This window comes from Somniosus microcephalus, chromosome 9 (genome assembly GCF_052327205.1).
Source record: "Somniosus microcephalus isolate GS21.2 chromosome 9, FLI_Smic_1.0, whole genome shotgun sequence".
NCBI classification, from domain to species: Eukaryota; Metazoa; Chordata; class Chondrichthyes; order Squaliformes; family Somniosidae; genus Somniosus; species Somniosus microcephalus.
Window position 1 is genome coordinate 188,821,953 of NC_140995.1, and position 18,904 is coordinate 188,840,856.

Sequence of the window (18,904 nt, forward strand, 5' to 3'; positions counted from 1 at the left end):
CTCCACAGGGTTTATATACCGGTGTGGTCACCACCGGTACTACAATATACAGGAGCCATCAGAAAGTAGTTCATCACCTTAAGGTAGTCTCTTAAGGTGGTACAGGTTACATACACTACACCAATAAAGGGTGAGTTTGGATCAGGTGGGAAGTTAACAATCTGAAATAGGAACCCAACCTGCCTACTTCTGGTTTTAATGGAGGCGAGACAAGGGGCGGGCAACCAATCCGCTCTCAGGAGGTGGGTCAGTCGTTGAAATATTTTAAGGAGGCTGCGTACTTCTATTTTTACAATGGTTCTTTTTTTAAACCCATGTCGGCCGGGTTTCCCAGGCCTCGAAAAACCCGGCAGGTAAAAGGAGGCAAGAAGGGCTGGGTCCATCAGGTAAGTGCCTTTACAGCACTGCTTGTGGGCCAGGAGCAGCAGGTGTGTTTCCTCCAGCCCCAACAGGCTTACCTATAACACCTCCCCACTTCCATGATCTCCCCCCGACACCCCTGTCCATCACGACCCCCTGTCCGTGATCACCGATCCCCCCGCATTCAACCCCCAATCTCCGAATCCCTCCGATCTCTTCCCGACCCCCCAATCTCTGACGCCCCAACCACGCTCTACCCACCCTCCACCACGCGCCGCGCGATGTCTACCCCCAACAACCACAAAACTTACCTGATCACCAGCTGTGGCCTTTTGTGAAGCTTTCTGCACCCGAAAGGCAGCCAAGCTTGTCAATCAGGCTGGCTTCCGGGTGAGGAATCGCTTTAAAAAAATACTAACGCCATGGAATTAAAATTACATGGAATTTGGGGAAGCTTGGACTTCCAGGTTTCCCGACCATAACTCCTCCCCCCCCCCCACTCTGAAACCCTGCCCCAGTGACTATCGGGCTCTTACCTCTGTTTCTCTCTCCACAGATTCTGCCTGACCTGCTGAGTGTTTCCAGCAGGAAATGATTGGTTTTCTTTCTCTTTTTTAAAAATTCTTTTTAAGATGCTGCATATTTATTGGTAGGCTCATTACCTGCCCAGTTGTGGATTTATTGCAATGTTATGAAAATATTTAAGCCAATCAGGTGTCAGATGTGCTGCCAATGTTAAATATGCCTGGCTAACTACAGGATAATAATGCAAATACATAATTCAACATATTTCCCATTATTAATAGCTTTGTAACACACAAATTATTTTTAAACGCCTTTGTCTGCAGTTTTGTAGACTTTAGACCTGTCCTAAGAGCAATGAACTCTGTGCACAAGTGGGAACTTGTGTTGTTTGTGTGTAACATCTTATCTGAAGGCCTACAAAAGAGAAAACCTGATTGCTTTATTCGAAGGATGGTCACCAGCAGATTATGGAAAAGGGATAAATTAGCCCCTTATGGACTGACAGGAGTCTATTGTTTTTAAGTATTTTACTGTTTCAGTATCTATGTCTTTTTACTTCTGCATATTATTTCACCTGTAAGTAAACCTAAGGAAGTAATTTAGCCTGTACACATCGGTGTTTTATTTTCTGTCTTTGAGGTGATGGGAGAACATGGCATTCCACATTTTCTCCAGGAAACAATTTACTTCCGGCTGTTTAAAGTTTAAATTAAGTTACATTTAAACCATATATGTTATGAGCGCAACATTCCATCAAAAGAAATTGAGATCTACAGTTGTCTCATTTGTTGACAAGGGAAAGCCAGCATCAAGGTGAAGCTGAAGTGCATAGACTGACCTTAGCGAATGAAGCAGGCACACAGCTGAAAGAAAAGAGCAGCAGCACAAGGCAGAGCACTGCAAAGGTGAGGGATAACAAAGAGAGAAACAGCACGACTGCAGCCTCAAATTGGCAGAGAGGGGCTTATGAGGGTACCATGTATCCACCCATGATCTGGTATATGATCAATTTATTAGATCCAAACTTATCCCAAAATCCAATGAAGGGGAAGACACGGTTAAATTCATTAGGGTATTTAAATTTTTAGCCAATCACAAGTGGGATGGTGAAACAAGGGCAGGAAAAATGCTACCGTTGCTCATTTGCAAAGCTTTGACTGCATTCTCTCAAGTAGACCCTGGACTCTTTTTGAATTATAATATAGTGAAATGTGCAATCCTTAAATTATATCCATGTCTTGCTATTTTTGCTATTGAGTGGGAAAGACCATTAAAGTGCTGGCCATGCTGACCCATGCATCAGTCTCCTGTTTGATACATGTACAGCTGGCACATTGGCTGATACTGCAGCTAATCTGCATGCTAGCCTGGAAGGAGGCTAAATAGTTGAGGGAGGCAGTCCCCTTAACTCAGTGGCAGAATAGGTTTGTTACATGTGTTGTAACAGCAAATAGTTCAAATCTGCAACTGACCTGTGCTGACCCTGAGTCTGTGGAGCCAGTTCCCCTGATCGTTGTCAGGTAAATGTGACAAAGTCTGCAGATAGTTGGTTGCCTAATATTAGATGCAAGTAGTCTGGTTCTGGTGTCTGCTGTTGTTCCTGTCACACCTTCTTTTATCTTGTACTACTTTAGCCATGATATACTTTATTTGTGGTGCTTCAAAACCAACCCCCATCATTAATTTTAATGTGACTTACTGAATGACACATGTCTGTTCATTTAGATGTCTTATTGGTCCCTCAGCTCCAGTAGAAATTAGTTTTGCAAAAGCTCCTCTTCAATGTCTTTGATACCTCGGGCTCTTTATGGGCTTTTCTTTTGGCCTATGGGTGGATTTAAGGGAGCACGGAGCACAATTCCATCTTAAGCATATAGAAAATTGTGCTAGGCTTCATTAAACAATTATAGTATTTTAATGAAGCAAAGGCTTCTTTATGCTGAGGCTACTTTAGACTGCTTTAAAAGGCTAGCCAGATAATTGCACGTAGCAATGAAGTGACAGCAATACAGCCTTTTGGACCCGAGCCAGATTTTCTGGATGCCAAATGCTTGTTCTGCTCCTGTGCACTGCTTTTATTGACTGCAAACATCTTTCCTGGACAACTCTTGTTGAAAATCGAATCAATCTCCTTTACTGTACTAATGACTATTAAAGTCAATATGGAGCTGTAAACTTTCCTGCACATTCCATAGGCCCAAACAGCCCATCTATGGACAACAGGCGGATGCTACTGATGGTTAGCCCTTGCTTTTTCTGTAGGAGAGCAACGTGTTGTTGGTGCTGACACCACTGCGTGCAAATATGAGCAAAAAAAACTAGCTGTTGGAATTTTAAAATAGATTGTTTTGGTTTGTGATTTACTTTTTAAGGAGAATTATTATAAAAAAGTGGAGTGAAAATAAAAGCAAAATGAAACAAATAAGTGAAAGAAATGGCTACAAACAAATACTAAACATGGGCCCTTGGCAATTCTGCAATTCTTCTGCAGCATGTCTTGTAGTTTGGAACACATGTAAAACATTGATGATGTGTCGGACCTGCAGATGACATCACCATTCAGAACAGACGCCCTTGTGACGTTTGCCAGCACTCTGGTTCAAGCGCTGCCATTTCGAACTGAATCGCTGAACAGCTTCTGCGAACTGAATTTGACCTCTGGCGGTTTCCGTCGCGCTGGGGCAAACGTTTGGTGCTCGCGGCGTCCGGTTGCCTTGCAACGCAAATGGACTACGGGCCGGCGGGCAACGCAAATGGACTACGGCCCGGTTGCTTACGGGCTGGAGTCTTTAGCCTTCATATCGGAAGGCCGCATTTTAGGTAAGCAGAAGAATTCGCTTTTACTCTAGTGTGGGATTGAAGACTCTAGACTCTAGACTTTTGACGCTCACTAAAAAACAGGGCTTCGTGAAGGCGCGATTACTGGTCGGGGATTGAGAACGGGAAAAATCCCGCCCTCGCTTCACGGCGATTGGTGCAGAGCAGCCACTCTGGATGCTGAGTGGCTGGCTGCTCCCGTCAATCAATGTCGCGTCGCCGCCTCTTTTCCTTTCTGGAAGCTGCAATTAACCGGCTTTATTTGTGACGTCAGCGGCGGGCAGAGCGCGCGCTAATCACCAGAAACTGGGTTTCCAGGAAGAGGTCTCCCAGGGTTTGTATCTTGTGGCATCTGAACCGAGGAGGTGCTTGTAGCATCTTGTGTGGCAATATGGGTGAAGGTGCAGGAAAAAGGGAGACCTCTTAAAAGCCTGCCGGAAGAAGGGAGAGACCTCTGAAAAGCCTGCAGACATGAATGAATAATTGGTGTATTTAACAGCAAAATATCTCAGTTGGGGCACAGAGCCGAGTAGAACTCGGAGATTTGGGTGGTGGGGTGTTTGGACGAAGTGCTTGACAGTCCTGCCCAAGAGGTAGGTTGAAGAGGCTTTTCAATCTACAAGAGAGATGCAGCAAGATGAAGTGGTACAGGGAAGGGGGCGTTCTGGAGTCTGAATGCTGGCTTACTGGCGGCTTTGCCACTACTAGTGCAAGAGAGAGAGAAGGAATGTGCAGTAATCCAGACTTGAAAGAGCAGAGGATGCAGGTAGGGATGAAGTCGAGAATTCTGAAATCAGTGTGTTAAGGGATAGGGAGCCACTGGAGGTTGGCAAGGATTGTGCTAGGGGACCAAGTGGCCCTGGAGTTCTGGATGAGATGGAGTTCAGGAGGCCAACGATAGAGGAGGGTGCAGTAATGGGAAAAGCTGAGTCTGGAAGTTCAATGGGGTGAATGAAGTGAGAGTGGATGTAATGTGGGGCAGATATGGGTGATGTTTTGGTGGTGCAATTTTGTGGTCTTGGTGATGGACTGAACATGGAATTGGAAGCTTTGCCTAGAATCAAATAGAACACTAAGATTATATATTGTATAATAAAAACAAAATGCTGGAAATACTCAGCATGAGGTCAGGCAGCATCTGTGGAGAGAGAAACAGAGTTAACGTTTCAGGTCAATGACCTTTCAGATTTCCAGCATCTGCAGTATTTTGCTTTTAGGGTATTAGCATACAAATATGTGAAAATGACGGAGGGGAAAAGGCCCACCAGTCCATCCTGCTTGTCCCATATAGTAGTAATGTCTTCTGCATCATGAAACACATACTCCGTACCCTTTCGGAGCCATGCAATTGCCCTGGGAGATGCGTAAAACCAGATAACAGCCCAGATCAGTTAGGGGGCTAAATTTGGAAGATTTCTCTCTGACCTCTTTAGGCAGTCAAAACTAGTCCAGGAGATCACGTTGATTCTGATGTATAGGGCACCTACCTCCTGTTCTATCATACATGCACAATTAAAAATTGGAGATTTAATTATCCACTAATTGCCATTATCCACAGGGTTGGGAGGGGGGTCACCCTCTTGGGGTGGATAATGCAGTTGCTGTTGGTTTTATGATGCCCCAGAGGGGGAATTTCTCTTTGTTGCTTATGTGATTTTTGGGTTTTGGTCCTCAGTTCTCTCTCTGGATAAGTCCCTGGTCTAATGCCACGGCAGGATTGATGACTTGCAGTTAAGGAGGGGGATGGGAAGAAGGTTCTTGGGAGGGCATCTGTCTCCTACCTTGTGCTGTATGAGTTAGAGCTGCTGCTTTACATATTTCTGCTTTAGCAACTAGGGTGTTCTTTATTTGGAAGGTGGAATAATGTACTGTATGCACTCTTAAATGTTTTATTGTACTGCACTGAAGTTTTTTTTTACAGCTTTGGTATTTGTGTTAAATTGAGTTGTCTGGCCAAATTAACAGCAGCAACCTGCTTTACATAGTAAATCTTCCTAAAGTGCTTCACAGACATTATCAAAAAATGGACACTGATCCAAAAAGGCTGGTATTAGGAGGGATGACCAAAAGCATGGTCAAAGAGGTTTGTTTTAAGGAGAGTCTGAAAGGAGGATAGAAGGTAGAGAGGCGGAGGCGTATCGGGAGTGAATTCCAGAGTGTGGGGCCTAGGTGGCTGAAGGCATGGTCACCAATGCAGGGGCAATGGGAGGTGGTGGTTGGAAGTGGGGGGCGGAAGTGCACAAGAGGACAGCATCAGAGGAAAGGAGACTTTGGGCGGTGGGGTGGGTTTGCAGGGCTATAGGCAGTTACAGAGTTAGGGAGGGATGAGACCACAAAGGGATTTAAACAGGAGGATTAAAATTTTAAATTTGAGGTGTTGTGGGACCAGGAGCCAATGTAGGTCAGCGAGGACAGGAGTGATTGGTGAGCAGGACTTGGTACAAGATAGGATACAGGCGGGGGTGGATGTTATGGAGTTGGGAGTAGCTGATTCTTCGTGATGGAGAGGATATGGGGTCGGAAGCTCAGCTTGTGGTCAAATAGAAAGCCAAGGTTCAGCATGATGCAATGGCCGGAATGGGGATGAAATCGGTGGCAATAGTATGCTTTCTATATACAAAATGTAAAAGTATGGAGTTTTGTGGCAGGGGCCAAAGACGATGGCTTCAATCTTCCCCATGTTTAGCTGAAAGAAATTGTAGCTAATTCAAGACTGGATGTTGGACAAGCAGTTTGACAACACAGAGGTAGTAGAGGGGTCGCAAAAGTGATGGAGAGATAGACCTGGGTATTGTCAGCATACGTGTGGAAGCTGACTCCATGTTTGCAGGTAATGTCATGAAGAAGCATTTGGATGTAGAAGAGGAGCAGGCCAAGGTTAGATCCTGGGGAGTTATGATCAGGTAGGTAACAGTGGAACCAAGGGATGGCAGTCCCACTGAGCTGGACAATGGAGGAGAGGTGTTGGTCGACAATACCATTTGCCTCCATATCAGGCTGCAGAGAGGTCGAGGAGGATGAGGAGAAATAGTGCACCACAGTCAGAGAGTTTGGTTAAGCTTTTTCAGTGCTCTGGAAGGGGCAGAAACCTGATTGGAGAGATTCAAACAAGGAATTGTGGGAAAGATGGGTGTGTATTTGAAAGATTAAAACATTCCAGGACTTTGGAACGGAAAGGGTGGCTGGAGATGAGAAGGTAATTTGCAAGGACAAAGGAATCGAGGGTGTTTTTTTTGAGGAGGTGAGGTAATGATGGTGGATAACAGTTCCTGAGGAGAGAGAAACATAGAAGATAGGAGCAGGAGTAGGCCATTCGGCCCTGTAGTGTATGTACCTTTAAGAGCCCCTGTGTACTGTAATACTGGTAGTGACCACTCGGGTATATAAGCCTGTATAGTGTCTTGTATCTTTTAGTTCACCTCCAGACTTTGTTCAGTAAACACCTGTTAAACCAACTCCTGCATTCCGTGTCTCCATTAATACACGGATACAACAGTGGCGACGAATTGGAAACGGACTTGCCTGCAATTCGGCAGCACCTCAAGGAGATCGATTCCTCAGACGAAGGTCGAAGAAAAAAAACTGTGGTTTCACCAGCTAGCCGGGCTGGTGGCAGGTACTGCACTAGTCCTTCCTGGGCGGCGGGCTGGGGCTCAATCGGGTGGCTCTGCAGCGGGGCCGAGCAGCGAGTCGGAAGGCGGAGGCAAACAGAGACGGAGGGTGGAGCACTCGGGAGACGGCCGGCGCGGCAAAGCAGGTCGGCATTCGGACCAAGCAGAAGGAGGGAAAAATCCCAGAGAGTTCGGCGTGAATGAGTCTCCAACTATTAAAAATATCTGTGTAAATAAAAACCGCGGAGAACAGCATTGTCAGCAGCGGTAGCGGCGAGAAAGCGCGGGAGGTGCCATTTTTTTCTTGGCAGGGAAGAAAGGAAAGCGCGGGAGGTGCCATTTTTGATTTTCAGGATGCCTAAGACTGGCAATATTATTGCTTTCGACAGTAATATAGAGGATTGGACCACATATGTGGAAAGAGTGGAGGTATATTGCACAGCGAATGAAGTAGAGGATGATAAAAAGGCATCGGTACTTCTAAATCTGATGGGCGCAAGGACATACGGGCTGTTACGAAACTTAATCACTCCAGCCAAACCGATGGACAAGAATTTTAAGGAGATTGTTGATACCCTACAGGAGCACTTAAACCCAACACCGCTGCTCATAGCGGAATGATTCAAATTCTTCAGGAGGAATCAGCACAAGAATGAAAGTAACACTGATTACCTCACCGAATTAAGAAAGCTGTCAAAGCACTGCCAATTCGGGGCAGGACTGGCAGATTCTCTACGGGACAAATTTGTCTGGACTCCTGAGTGAAGGAACACAGAAAAGGCTACTTTCTGAGAAAGATTTGACACTGGACAAGGCTTTCAGTGTGGCTGTATCATACGAAGCAGCAGCAAGAGGAGCTGCAGAGATACAGCAAAAGCCACAGGACTTCGGCACACATGAAATAACACGGGGTTTCGAGAGATGTTATCGCTGCGGCAGATCCACCCATGACCAGAGGGACTGCTGGTTCAAGGACAAAGCATGCAGGCAATGCGGAAAGATGGGACACATTGCACGTGTGTGCCGATCTGGAAACAAAAAATCCACTGACAGAAAAAAAATCAATAAGGAAAAGTACAGAAAGGTACAAATGATGACTGACAGTAGCTCCGAAGACCAGAAGAGCGATAGCAACTCCGGAAACAAGAGACTAAGCTGTCTCAAATTACATAATGTAATTGCCAAAGAAGATTACCAGATCATTTGGGTTACCCTCACGATAGCGGGGTCCCCAGCTAAAATGGAGCGAGATACAGGATCAGCTCTGACCGTCATAAGTCGACGGGATTACGAGCGGCTATTTCCGCATATACCTTTGAAAGACACATCCATTATCTTGAAGAAATATACGGGGCAGAAAGTATACCCCAGAGGGAAAATAAGGGTGCCTGTTGTATACAACGGCAAGGAAATACAGAAGTTGTATTTATACGTTCTGCACGATGGTGGTCCACCGCTGTTGGGACGTGAATGGATCAGGAAGATACGTTTAGATTGGCACTCCATTCAGGCACTGACGGTGACCAGTAAGAAAAAAAATGATGATGACGTCATACCTGAACGATTAAAAGACATCTTGGCCAACGCCAAAGAAGTGTTTCAACAGGAACTAGGAACCTTGAAAGGCGTCACCGCCTCAATAAAAGTGGAAGATGTGGCAATTCCCAAGTTTTTTAAGGCAAGGCCGGTGCCATACGCAATTCGTCCAGCAGTCGAGGCAGAGCTGGAGAATTTGGAAAAGGCAGGCATGTTATCCAAGGTAGATTGGAGCGAGTGGGCAACACCCATCGTCCCGGTCATGAAGAAAACGTTGAATAATGATAAAGCTGAAGAACAGAGAAAAATTCGCATCTGTGGGGACTTCAAGGTGATTGTAAACCCGGTCCTTCACACGGTACAGTATCCTCTTCCGAGGATAGAAGATATTTTTGCCTCACTCTCTGGAGGGAAACGTTTCACCAAAATTGACTTGGCACAGGCATATCTACAGATGGAGGTTGAAGAGGCCTCTAAAAAGTATCTCACGATAAACACACACAAAGGCCTGTACCAGTACAATCGACTGGTTTTCGGAGTAGCATCAGCTCCAGCTATCTGGCAAAGAGCTATGGAGCAAGTCCTCCAAGGGATTCCGGGGACTCAATGCTACCTAGACGACATCCTTGCAACAGGAGAAAACGACAACGAGCACCTTGCCAATTTGGAGCAGGTGCTCACTAGACTGAGAACGGGGCCTACGAGCAAATCGCCGCAAGTGCGAATTTTTCCAGAAACAAATATCATATTGTGGCCATATAATTAACGAAGAAGGGTTGCATAAGTCACCTGAAAAAATTGAAGCGGTCATAAAAGCCCCAGCACCTGAAAATGTCTCACAATTAAGGTCGTTCCTGGGATTGATAAATTACTATCATAAATTTTTACCGAACTTGTCAACTGTTCTGCACCCTCTTAACACACTGCTACAAACGGGAGTAATTTGGAAATGGAGCGAAGACTGTAAACGTGCCTTCCATAAATGCAAAGGCTTGATCACGTCCAAGGAAGTGTTGGCTCATTACAACCCATCACTGCCAATCAGACTGGCGTGCGATGCATCCCCTTACGGCGTAGGAGCGGTATTATCGCATAGATTCCCTGATGGCTCGGAGCGGCCGATAGCTTTTGCGTCACGCTCATTGAACTCAGCTGAGCGTAACTACGCCCAGATCGACAGGGAAGCACTCAGCCTGGTGTGGGGAGTGAAGAAATTCAACCATTACCTACACGGACAAAAATTTACCTTGTTGACTGACCATCAACCCCTCGTCTCCATATTCAACCCTAAAAAGGGCGTTCCCATTATGACAGCGCAAAGGCTACAGAGGTGGTCCCTTTTCCTAGGGGCACACCAATATGACATAGAATACAAAGGATCAAAACTGCATGGGAATGCTGACTGTTTATTGCGCCTACCGTTGCCAACGGTAGAAGAGGCACCTACAGTGGACCCAGTGGAGATGTTCCACTCAACCATAGTGGAATGTCTACCAGTAACAAATTCTACCATTGAAAAGGAAACGAGAAATGACCCGATTCTCTCTCGAGTCTACGATTTAACGGTGAAGGGATGGCCAGCACATGGTGAACCACTGTTGCCAGCATTCTTGCAAAGAAGAGAACTGCTGTCACTGTGCCGAGGAACCTTGATGTGTGGATCCAGAGTGGTGATTCCACCCAAACTCCAGGATAAAGTGCTAAAGGAGCTTCACGAGGGGCATCTGGGTGGAGTGAAAATGAAGAACCTAGCCAGAGCGTTTGTGTCGTGGCCAGGTATCGATGGAGACATCGAAGAAATGACCAAGAGCTGTCTAGGTTGCCAGAAGGTCCAAAACGCCCCACCACAAGCCCCTCTACATCCATGGGAGTAGCCCTCATCTCCATGGCAAAGGGTACATATCGACTTTGCTGGTCCATTTATGGACTCGATGTTCTTAATCGCAGTTGATGCACACTCCAAGTGGCCGGAGGTAATAAAGATGTCCTCCACCACCACGGAAAAAACCATCACAGTATTAAGGACCATATTTGCCAGGAATGGGCTGCCTAAACAGATCTGTTCTGATAATGGACTGCCATTTGTGTCCGAAGAATTCAGGAAGTTCTTAAAAAAACAATGGGGTTAAGCACTACATATCCGCCCCATACCATCCCGCCACCAATGGATTAGCTGAAAGGTTTGTCCAGACCTTCAAGAAGGCCATAAAGGCCATGGGTAATGAAGATATAAATCTGCAACATAAGGTAGATAACTTCTTGTTTGCATACAGGAATGCAACACGTGGTTACAAACCAAACTCCCGCCATGATGTTTTTCAACTAAGATGCCGGCTGGATTTGATCAAGCCAAACATCAGAAGGGACGTAGAGAACTGGCAATTTCAAAGCATGAATGAAAGGCCAACTAGAACCTTCCAGATAGGTCAACAAGTTTTGGCCCGGGACTACCGTCCCGAGAAATGACAGCCTGGAACTATTTGCGCACGACTAGGACCGCTGATGTATACCGTGGACATTGGAGAAAGCATAATAAGGCACCATGCTGACCAGATCATAGAGTCATCCGAAAAGGGACAACCTACACCACAACTCTATACGCCTAATGATGAAGCCGAGATACCCATAGTATTTACCTCCGATCCGGTGATACTGGAACCAGATGAACCCGACACTGGCATTCAAGCCGAATCGACCTTGCCAAAAGAACCTACTACACCACCGAGGCGTTATCCGGACCGAGTCAGGAAGCCTCCAGAGAGACTGACTTATAATTGATTAACTGCAGCAAATGTGTAGATTATTGTTCTTGTAAACATGTTAATTAATGATTACTTAAAATGTTATGTACTAATTATCTAAAAGGGGAGGAATTGTAGTGTATGTACCTTTAAGAGCCCCTGTGTACTGTAATACCGGTAGTGACCACTCGGGCATATAAGCCTGTAGTGTCTTGTATCTTTTAGTTCACCTCCAGACTTTGTTCAGTAAACACCTGTTAAACCAACTCCTGCATTCCGTGTCTCCATTAATACACGGATACAACAGGCCCCTCGAGCCTGCTCCGTCATTTAATGAGATCACGGCTGATCATCCAAATTCAGTACCCTGTCCCTGCTTTCTCCCCATATTCCTTGATCCCTTTAGCCTTAAGAAATATATCTAACTCCTTCTTGAATATATTTAATGAATTGGCCTCAACTGCCTTTTGTGATAGAGAATTCCACAGGTTCACCACTCTCTGGGTAAAGAAATTCCTCCTCATCTCTGTCCTAAATGGCTTACCCCTTATCTTTAGACTGTGACCCTTGGTTCTGGACTCTCCCGCCATCAGGAACATCCTTCCTGCATCTAGTCCTGTTAGAATTTTATAAGTTTCAATGAGATCCCCTCTCATTCTTCTGAACTCCAGCAAATATAAGCCCAGTCGACCCAATCTCTCCTCATGCGTCATTCCTGCCATCCCAGGTATCAGTCTGGTGAATCTTTGCTGCACTCCCTCCATGGCAAGAACATCCTTCCTCAGATAAGGCGACCAAAACTTCACACAATACTCAAGGTGTGGTCTCACCAAGGCCCTGTACAAATGCAGCAAGACATCCTTGCTCCGGTACTCGAATCCTCTCGCTATGAAGGCCAACATACCATTTGCCTTTTTAACTGCCTGCTGCACCTGCATGTTTACCTTCAACGACTGGTGCGCAAGGACATCCAGGTCTCATTGCACTTCCCCTTCTCCCAATCTATTGCCATTCAGATAATAATCTGCTTTCCTGTTTTTGCCAACAAAGTGGATAACCTCGCATTTCTCCACATTGGGCAGCTGCATGGCAGATGCAGTATAATCACCCAACCTGTCCAAATCATACTGGAGTTTCTCGGCATCCTCCTCACAGCACACACGCCCACCCAGCTTTGTGTCGTCTGCAGACTTGGAGATATTTCATCTAGTTCCCTCGTCTAGATCATTAATATATATATTGTGAATAGCTGGGGTCCTAGCACCAATCCCTGTGGTACCCCACTAGTCACTGTCTGACACTTGGAAAGAGACCCGTTTATTCCAACTCTTTGCTTCCTGCCTGCCAACCAGTTCTCTATCCAAGTCAGTACCTTACCCCTAATCCCATGTGCTTTAACTTTACACGCTAATCTCTTATGCGGGACCTTATCGAAAGCCTTCTGAAAGTCCAAATACACCACATCCACTGGTTCTCCCTTATCTATTCTACCAGTTACATCCTCAAAAAATTCCAGTAGATTAGTCAAGCACGATTTACCTTTTGTAAATCCATGTTGACTTTGTCTGATCTTGTCACTGTTTTCCAAGTGCTCTGCTATTACATCTTTTATAATGGACTCTAGCATTTTCCCCACTACCGATGTCAGGCTTACCGGTCTATAATTCCCTGTTTTCTCTCTACCACCTTTTTTGAATAGTGGTGTTACATTAGCTACCCTCCAATCCATGGGAACTGTTCCAGAGTCTATAGAATTTTGGAAGATGACCAGCAATGCATCTGCTATTTCTAGGGCCACTTCCTTAAGTACACTAGGATGTAGATTATCAGGCCCTGGGGATTTATCTGCCTTCAATCCCATCAATTTCCCTAACACCATTTCCCTACAAATACTGATTTCATTCAGTTCGTCCCTCTCATTAGACCCTATGTTCCCTGACATCTCTGGGAGGTTATTTGTGTCCTCCTTTGTGAAGACAGAACCAAAGTATGTATTTAATTGGTCTTCCATTTCTTTGTTCCCCATTATAAATTCCCCTGATTCTGACTGCAAGGGACCTATGCTTGACTTCACCAATCTTTTTCTCTTCACACATCTATAGAAGCTTTTACAGTCAGTTTTTATGTTCTCTGCAAGCTTACTCTCATACTCTATTTTCCCCCTCTTAATTAATCCCTTTGTCCTCCTTTGCTGAATCCTAAACTGCTCCCAAACCTCAAGTTTGCTGCTTTTTCTGGCAAATTTATATGTCCTCTCCTTGGATCTTATGGTATCCCTAATTTCCTTTGTTAGCCATGGTTGATTCACCTTTTTTGTTTTATTTTTAAGCCAAACAGGGATGAACAAATTCTGTAGTTCATCCATGCGATCTTTAAATGTTTGCCATTGCCTATCCACCGTCAACCCTTCAAGTAAAGTTAACATTTACAATGCCTGCTAGCATGGGATGCAGAAAGAAAACTTGAGTGGACAGCGGTTAGTGAGTAGGAGGTGTTTTCATTGACAAGATGAGTTCAAAGAAAACATGACATGAGAGGAGATTGGAGAGAAGCTAGAGAGGAATGTTCAGTGTTAGGGGGAGTGTTTGCTAGTGCTCTGGGGGAGGGTTTAAACTAAAATGGCAGGGGTTTGGGAACCTGAGCAGGGAGACAGAGGAAAGGGAAACGAGGATAAAAGCAAAAGATAGGAAGGAGAAAAACAAAAGTGGCAGTCAGAGAAATCGACGGTTTAAGTCAAACATGGCCACAGTAAATAATAATTCTAATAGGTCTAAGAGCATTAAAAAAACAAGCCTGAAGGCTTTGTGTCTTTTAATGCGAGGAGCATTCGTAATAAGGCGGATGAATTAGCTGCGCAAATAGAGGTAAATGAATATGATTTGTTTGGGATTACGGAAACATGGCTCCAGGGTGGCCAAGGCTGGGAACTCAACATCCAGGGGTATTCAATATTCAGGAAAGATAGGCAAAAAGGAAAGGGAGGTGGTGTAGCATTGCTGGTTAAAGAGGGGATTAACACAATTGTAAGGAAGGATATTGGCTCTGATGATGTGGAATCTGTATGGGTAGAACTGAGAAATACCAAGGGGCAGAAAACATTAGTGGGATTGGTATATAGACCTCCAAACAGTAATGCGGAGGTTGGGGATGGCATTAAAAGGGAAATTAGAGAAGCGTGCAATAAGAGCACAGCAGTCATCGTGGGTGACTTTAATCTACATATAGATTGGGCTAACCAAATTAGTAACAATACCGTGGAGGAGGAATTCCAGGAGTGTTTACGGGATAGTTTCCTGGACCAATATGTTGAGGAACCAACGAGAGATCAGGCCATCTTAGACTGGGTATTATGTAATGAGAGAGGATTAATTTGCAGTCTTGTTGTACGAGGCCCCTTGGGTAGGAGCGATCATAATATGATAGAATTCTTCATTAAGATGGAGAGTGAAGTAGTTGACTCGGAGACTAGGGTCCTGAATTTAAATAAAGGAAACTACGATGATATGAGGCGCGAGTTGGGTAGGATTGATTGGGAAATGTCACTCAAATGGTTGACGGTGGATAGGCAATGGCAAACGTTCAAAGACTGCATGGACGAACTGCAGAATTTGTTCATCCCAGTTTGGCATAAAAATAAAACAAAAAAGGTGACTCAACCGTGGCTAACAAAGGAAATTAGGGATAGTATAAGATCCGAGGAGAGGACATATAAATTGGCCAGAAAAAACAGTGAACGTCAGGATTGGGCGCAGTTTAGGATTCAACAAAGGAGGACAAAAGGATTAATTAAGAAGGGGAAAATAGAATGAGAGTAAGCTTGCAGGGAACATAAAAACTGACTGTAAAAGCTATTATAGATATGTGAAGAGAAAAAGATTGGTGAAGTCAAGCATAGGTCCCTTGCAGTCAGGATCAGGGGAATTTATAATGGGGAACAAATAAATGGCTGATCAATTAAATACATATTTTGGTTCTGTCTTCACAAAGGAGGACACAAATAACCTCCCAGAGATGTCGGGGAACATAGGGTCTGATGAAAGTGGGAAACATAGGGTCTGATGAAAGGGAGGAACTGAAAGAAATCAGTATTTGTAGGGAAATGGTGTTAGGGAAATTGACGGGATTGAAGGCCGATAAATCCCCAGGGCCTGATAATCTACATCCTAGGGTACTTAAGGAAGTGGCCCAAGAAATAGTAGATGCATTGCTGATCATCTTCCAACATTCGATGGAATCTGGAACAGCACCCATGGATTGGAGTGTAGCTAATGTTACCCCACTATTCAAAAAAGGTGGTAGAGATAAAACGGGGCATTACAGACCGATAAGCCTGACATCGGTAGTGGGGAAAACGCTAGAGTCCATTATAAAAGATGTAATAGCAGAGTACTTGGAAAGCAGTGACCGGATCGGACAAAGTCAACATGGATTTACAAAAGGTAAATCGTGCTTGACTAATCTACTGGAATTTTTTGAGGATGCAACTGGTAAAATAGATACGGGAGAACCAGTGGATGTGGTGTATTTGGACTTTCAAAAGGCTTTCGATAAGGTCCCGCATAAGAGATTAGCGTGTAAAGTTAAAGCACATGGGATTGGGGGCAAGGTATTGACTTGGATAGAGAACTGGTTGGCAGACAGAAAGCAAAGAGTTGGAATAAACGCGTCTTTTTCCGAGTGGCAGGCAGTGACTCGTGGGGTACTGCAGGGATCAGTTCTTGGACCCCAGCTATTCACAATATATATTAATGGTCTAGACAAGGGAACTAGATGTAATATCTCCAAGTTTGCAGACAACACAAAGCTGGGTGGGCGTGTGTGCTGTGAGGAGGATGCCGAGAAACTCCAGTATGATTTGGACAGGTTGGGTGATTGGGCAGAAGCATGGCAGATGCAATATAACGTGGATAAATGGTGTCAAAAACAGGAAGGCAGATTATTATCTGAATGGCAATAGATTGGGAGAAGGGGAAGTTCAACGAGACCTGGGTGTCCTTGTGCACCAGTCGCTGAAGGTAAGCATGCAGGTGCAGCAGGCGGTTAAGAAGGCAAATGGTATGTTGGCCTTCGCAGCGAGAGGGTTTGAGTACAGGAACAAGGATGTCTTGCTGCAGTTGTACAAGACCTTGGTGAGACCACATCTTGAGTATTATGTGAAGTTTTGGTCGCCTTATCTGAGGAAGGATGTTCTTGCCATGGAAGGAGTTCAGCGAAGATTCACCAGACTGATACCTGGGATGGCAGGAATGACGTATGAGGAGAGATTGGGTTGATTGGGCTTATGCTCGCTGGAGTTTAGAAGAATGAGAGGGGATCTCATTGAAACTTATAAAATTCTGACAGGACTGGACAGTCTAGATGCAGGAAGGATGTTCCCGATGGCCGGGGAGTCCAGAACCAGGGGTCACAGTCTAAGGATAAGGGGTAAGTCATTTAGGACAGAGATGAGGAGGAATTTCTTCACCCAGAGAGTGGTGAACCTGTGGAATTCTCTACCACAGAAGGCAGTAGAGGCCAATTCATTAAATATATTCAAGACGGAGTTGGATATATTTCTTAAGGCTGAAGGGATCAAGGGATATGGGGAGAAGGCAGGGACAGGGTACTGAATTTGGATGATCAGCTATGATTGCATTGAATGGCGGAGCAGGCTCGAGGGGCCGAATGGCCTACTCCTACTCCTGCTCCTGTTTTCTATGTTTCTATGTTCTATGTAGAGCTGGGGGTGAGTTGTCTTGTTGGACAAGGTGAAGGAGATAAAGCAGCAGAGGCAGCTGAACAAATGTTCTCCGTTTCGGTAATAAAGTTCATGAGCTCCTCACACTTGGAGGTGAGGGTTTATGGAGGCAGTTGGGAGTGGAGATTTTTGCTGTCCAGGATGATCCTGGAGTAGCGAGTGGTTTTAGCAGAGGAGAGCGAGGCCTGCTCGTGCCCGATGTGATCCAGCCAGATCTGGTGATGGATGGCTAATCCAGTTGTGCACCAGATGCACTGAAGTCTGTGCCTCAATATATCTGAGATATGTAGATACCTCTTGTAGGATGGGCTAGGATGATAAATGTGTAGAGGACCAGGGCAGAAGTTGAGATCAACCTGTGTGCTCATCTGCAAACCTTTCCTAAAATGTACCGTCTACTTTCTTGGATTGATATCCCATTCTGTGTTTTTATTCTAGAGTTCTATTCTGAAGAATCAGTTTGTAACACGTTGAAATCATGAGTCATAAACTCACCAAAGAGGAGATAGAGGAACAGTTTGAGCAATTCTTGAAAGAGGTATGTTATTTTTTTGCTCCACTGGAGCTCTGTTTCCAGCAAAGATATTTCTGAGTTTAACATTAATTTACTTAGAGGTGATCTCTAGTGGTTTGCTTGTATGATCCATGATTTTATAGTAGCTGTAAATTGCAGCAATACACACAAACTGCAATTAGAAACGTTCATTTCAAGAGTTATGAAATTTCCATTTTTAGATGCGCATGTGCTAAATCTTGAAGTTACGGTCAGCTTCAGAGGGGTAATGACGGCGAACGCTGACAGCTTTACTCTTTATTGACTGATGCTTTACCTGGGTTGGGAATGCTTGATGATGATACTTTGTGGCAAAAAAATGTAATGTTCCCTGGTATGTTTGTCCTTAACTTAGCTCAAAATTCACTGCTAATACATTTTTGAAGTGAAAGGAAATAAAATCTCCTTTAGCATAGAACATGGCAAATTTCAATTTTTTAAAGCTGTGGCATGGTATTAAACAAAAGTTTACAAACGCTTCCTAAAATTAAATGTTCTTTGATAGTATTTCTTGCATTGAATCATTTCATGACAGTGCCACACCTTTAAGAAATGAAGGAGACAAGATGTAGTGATGAGTGTGGGAGTGGCAGAGATAGTAACTAAGTATTTCAGCTCAGTTTTCACAGAGGAGGTGGATATTGAGGTTAAAGCACTCTTAGTGGAGCTTATTATTCAGAGAGATGATGATGATAAAGAAAGAACGAACTTGTATAGAACTTGGGGCTTTTCACGACCTTGGGATGTCCCAAAATGCTTCACAGCCAATGAATTACTTTTGAAGTGGAGCCACTGTTATAATGTAGGAAAACACAGTCACCAATTTAACATCAGTGTAAAATTAAACTTACCTGCAGCGAACACCGTGGCCCGTGGAATTAAAACATATTTAATAAAACTTATGTACAGTGTAACCTAGAGGAATAGGCCTGAGATGAAGCTTTGAAAACTAGGATAGAAATATAATACATTCCAACAAGAGGGAAGAGTAAGGGAACCAAAGCGAGGGCTCCTTGGATGACGA

General features: G+C 44.6%; 1 protein-coding gene across 1 annotated transcript in view; it reads left to right on the plus strand.

Moving 5' to 3' along the window:
- Positions 1-3,564: 3,564 nt before the first annotated feature.
- cep162 (centrosomal protein 162) overlaps positions 3,565-18,904 on the plus strand; it is a 208,103-nt gene continuing 192,763 nt past the window's right edge. The window contains exons 1-2 of the mRNA XM_085997703.1: positions 3,565-3,705; positions 17,766-17,865. Coding sequence (XP_085853829.1) covers positions 17,806-17,865 — 60 coding nt within the window. The 5' untranslated portion in view covers positions 3,565-3,705; positions 17,766-17,805. The remainder of the gene's footprint in view (positions 3,706-17,765; positions 17,866-18,904) is intronic.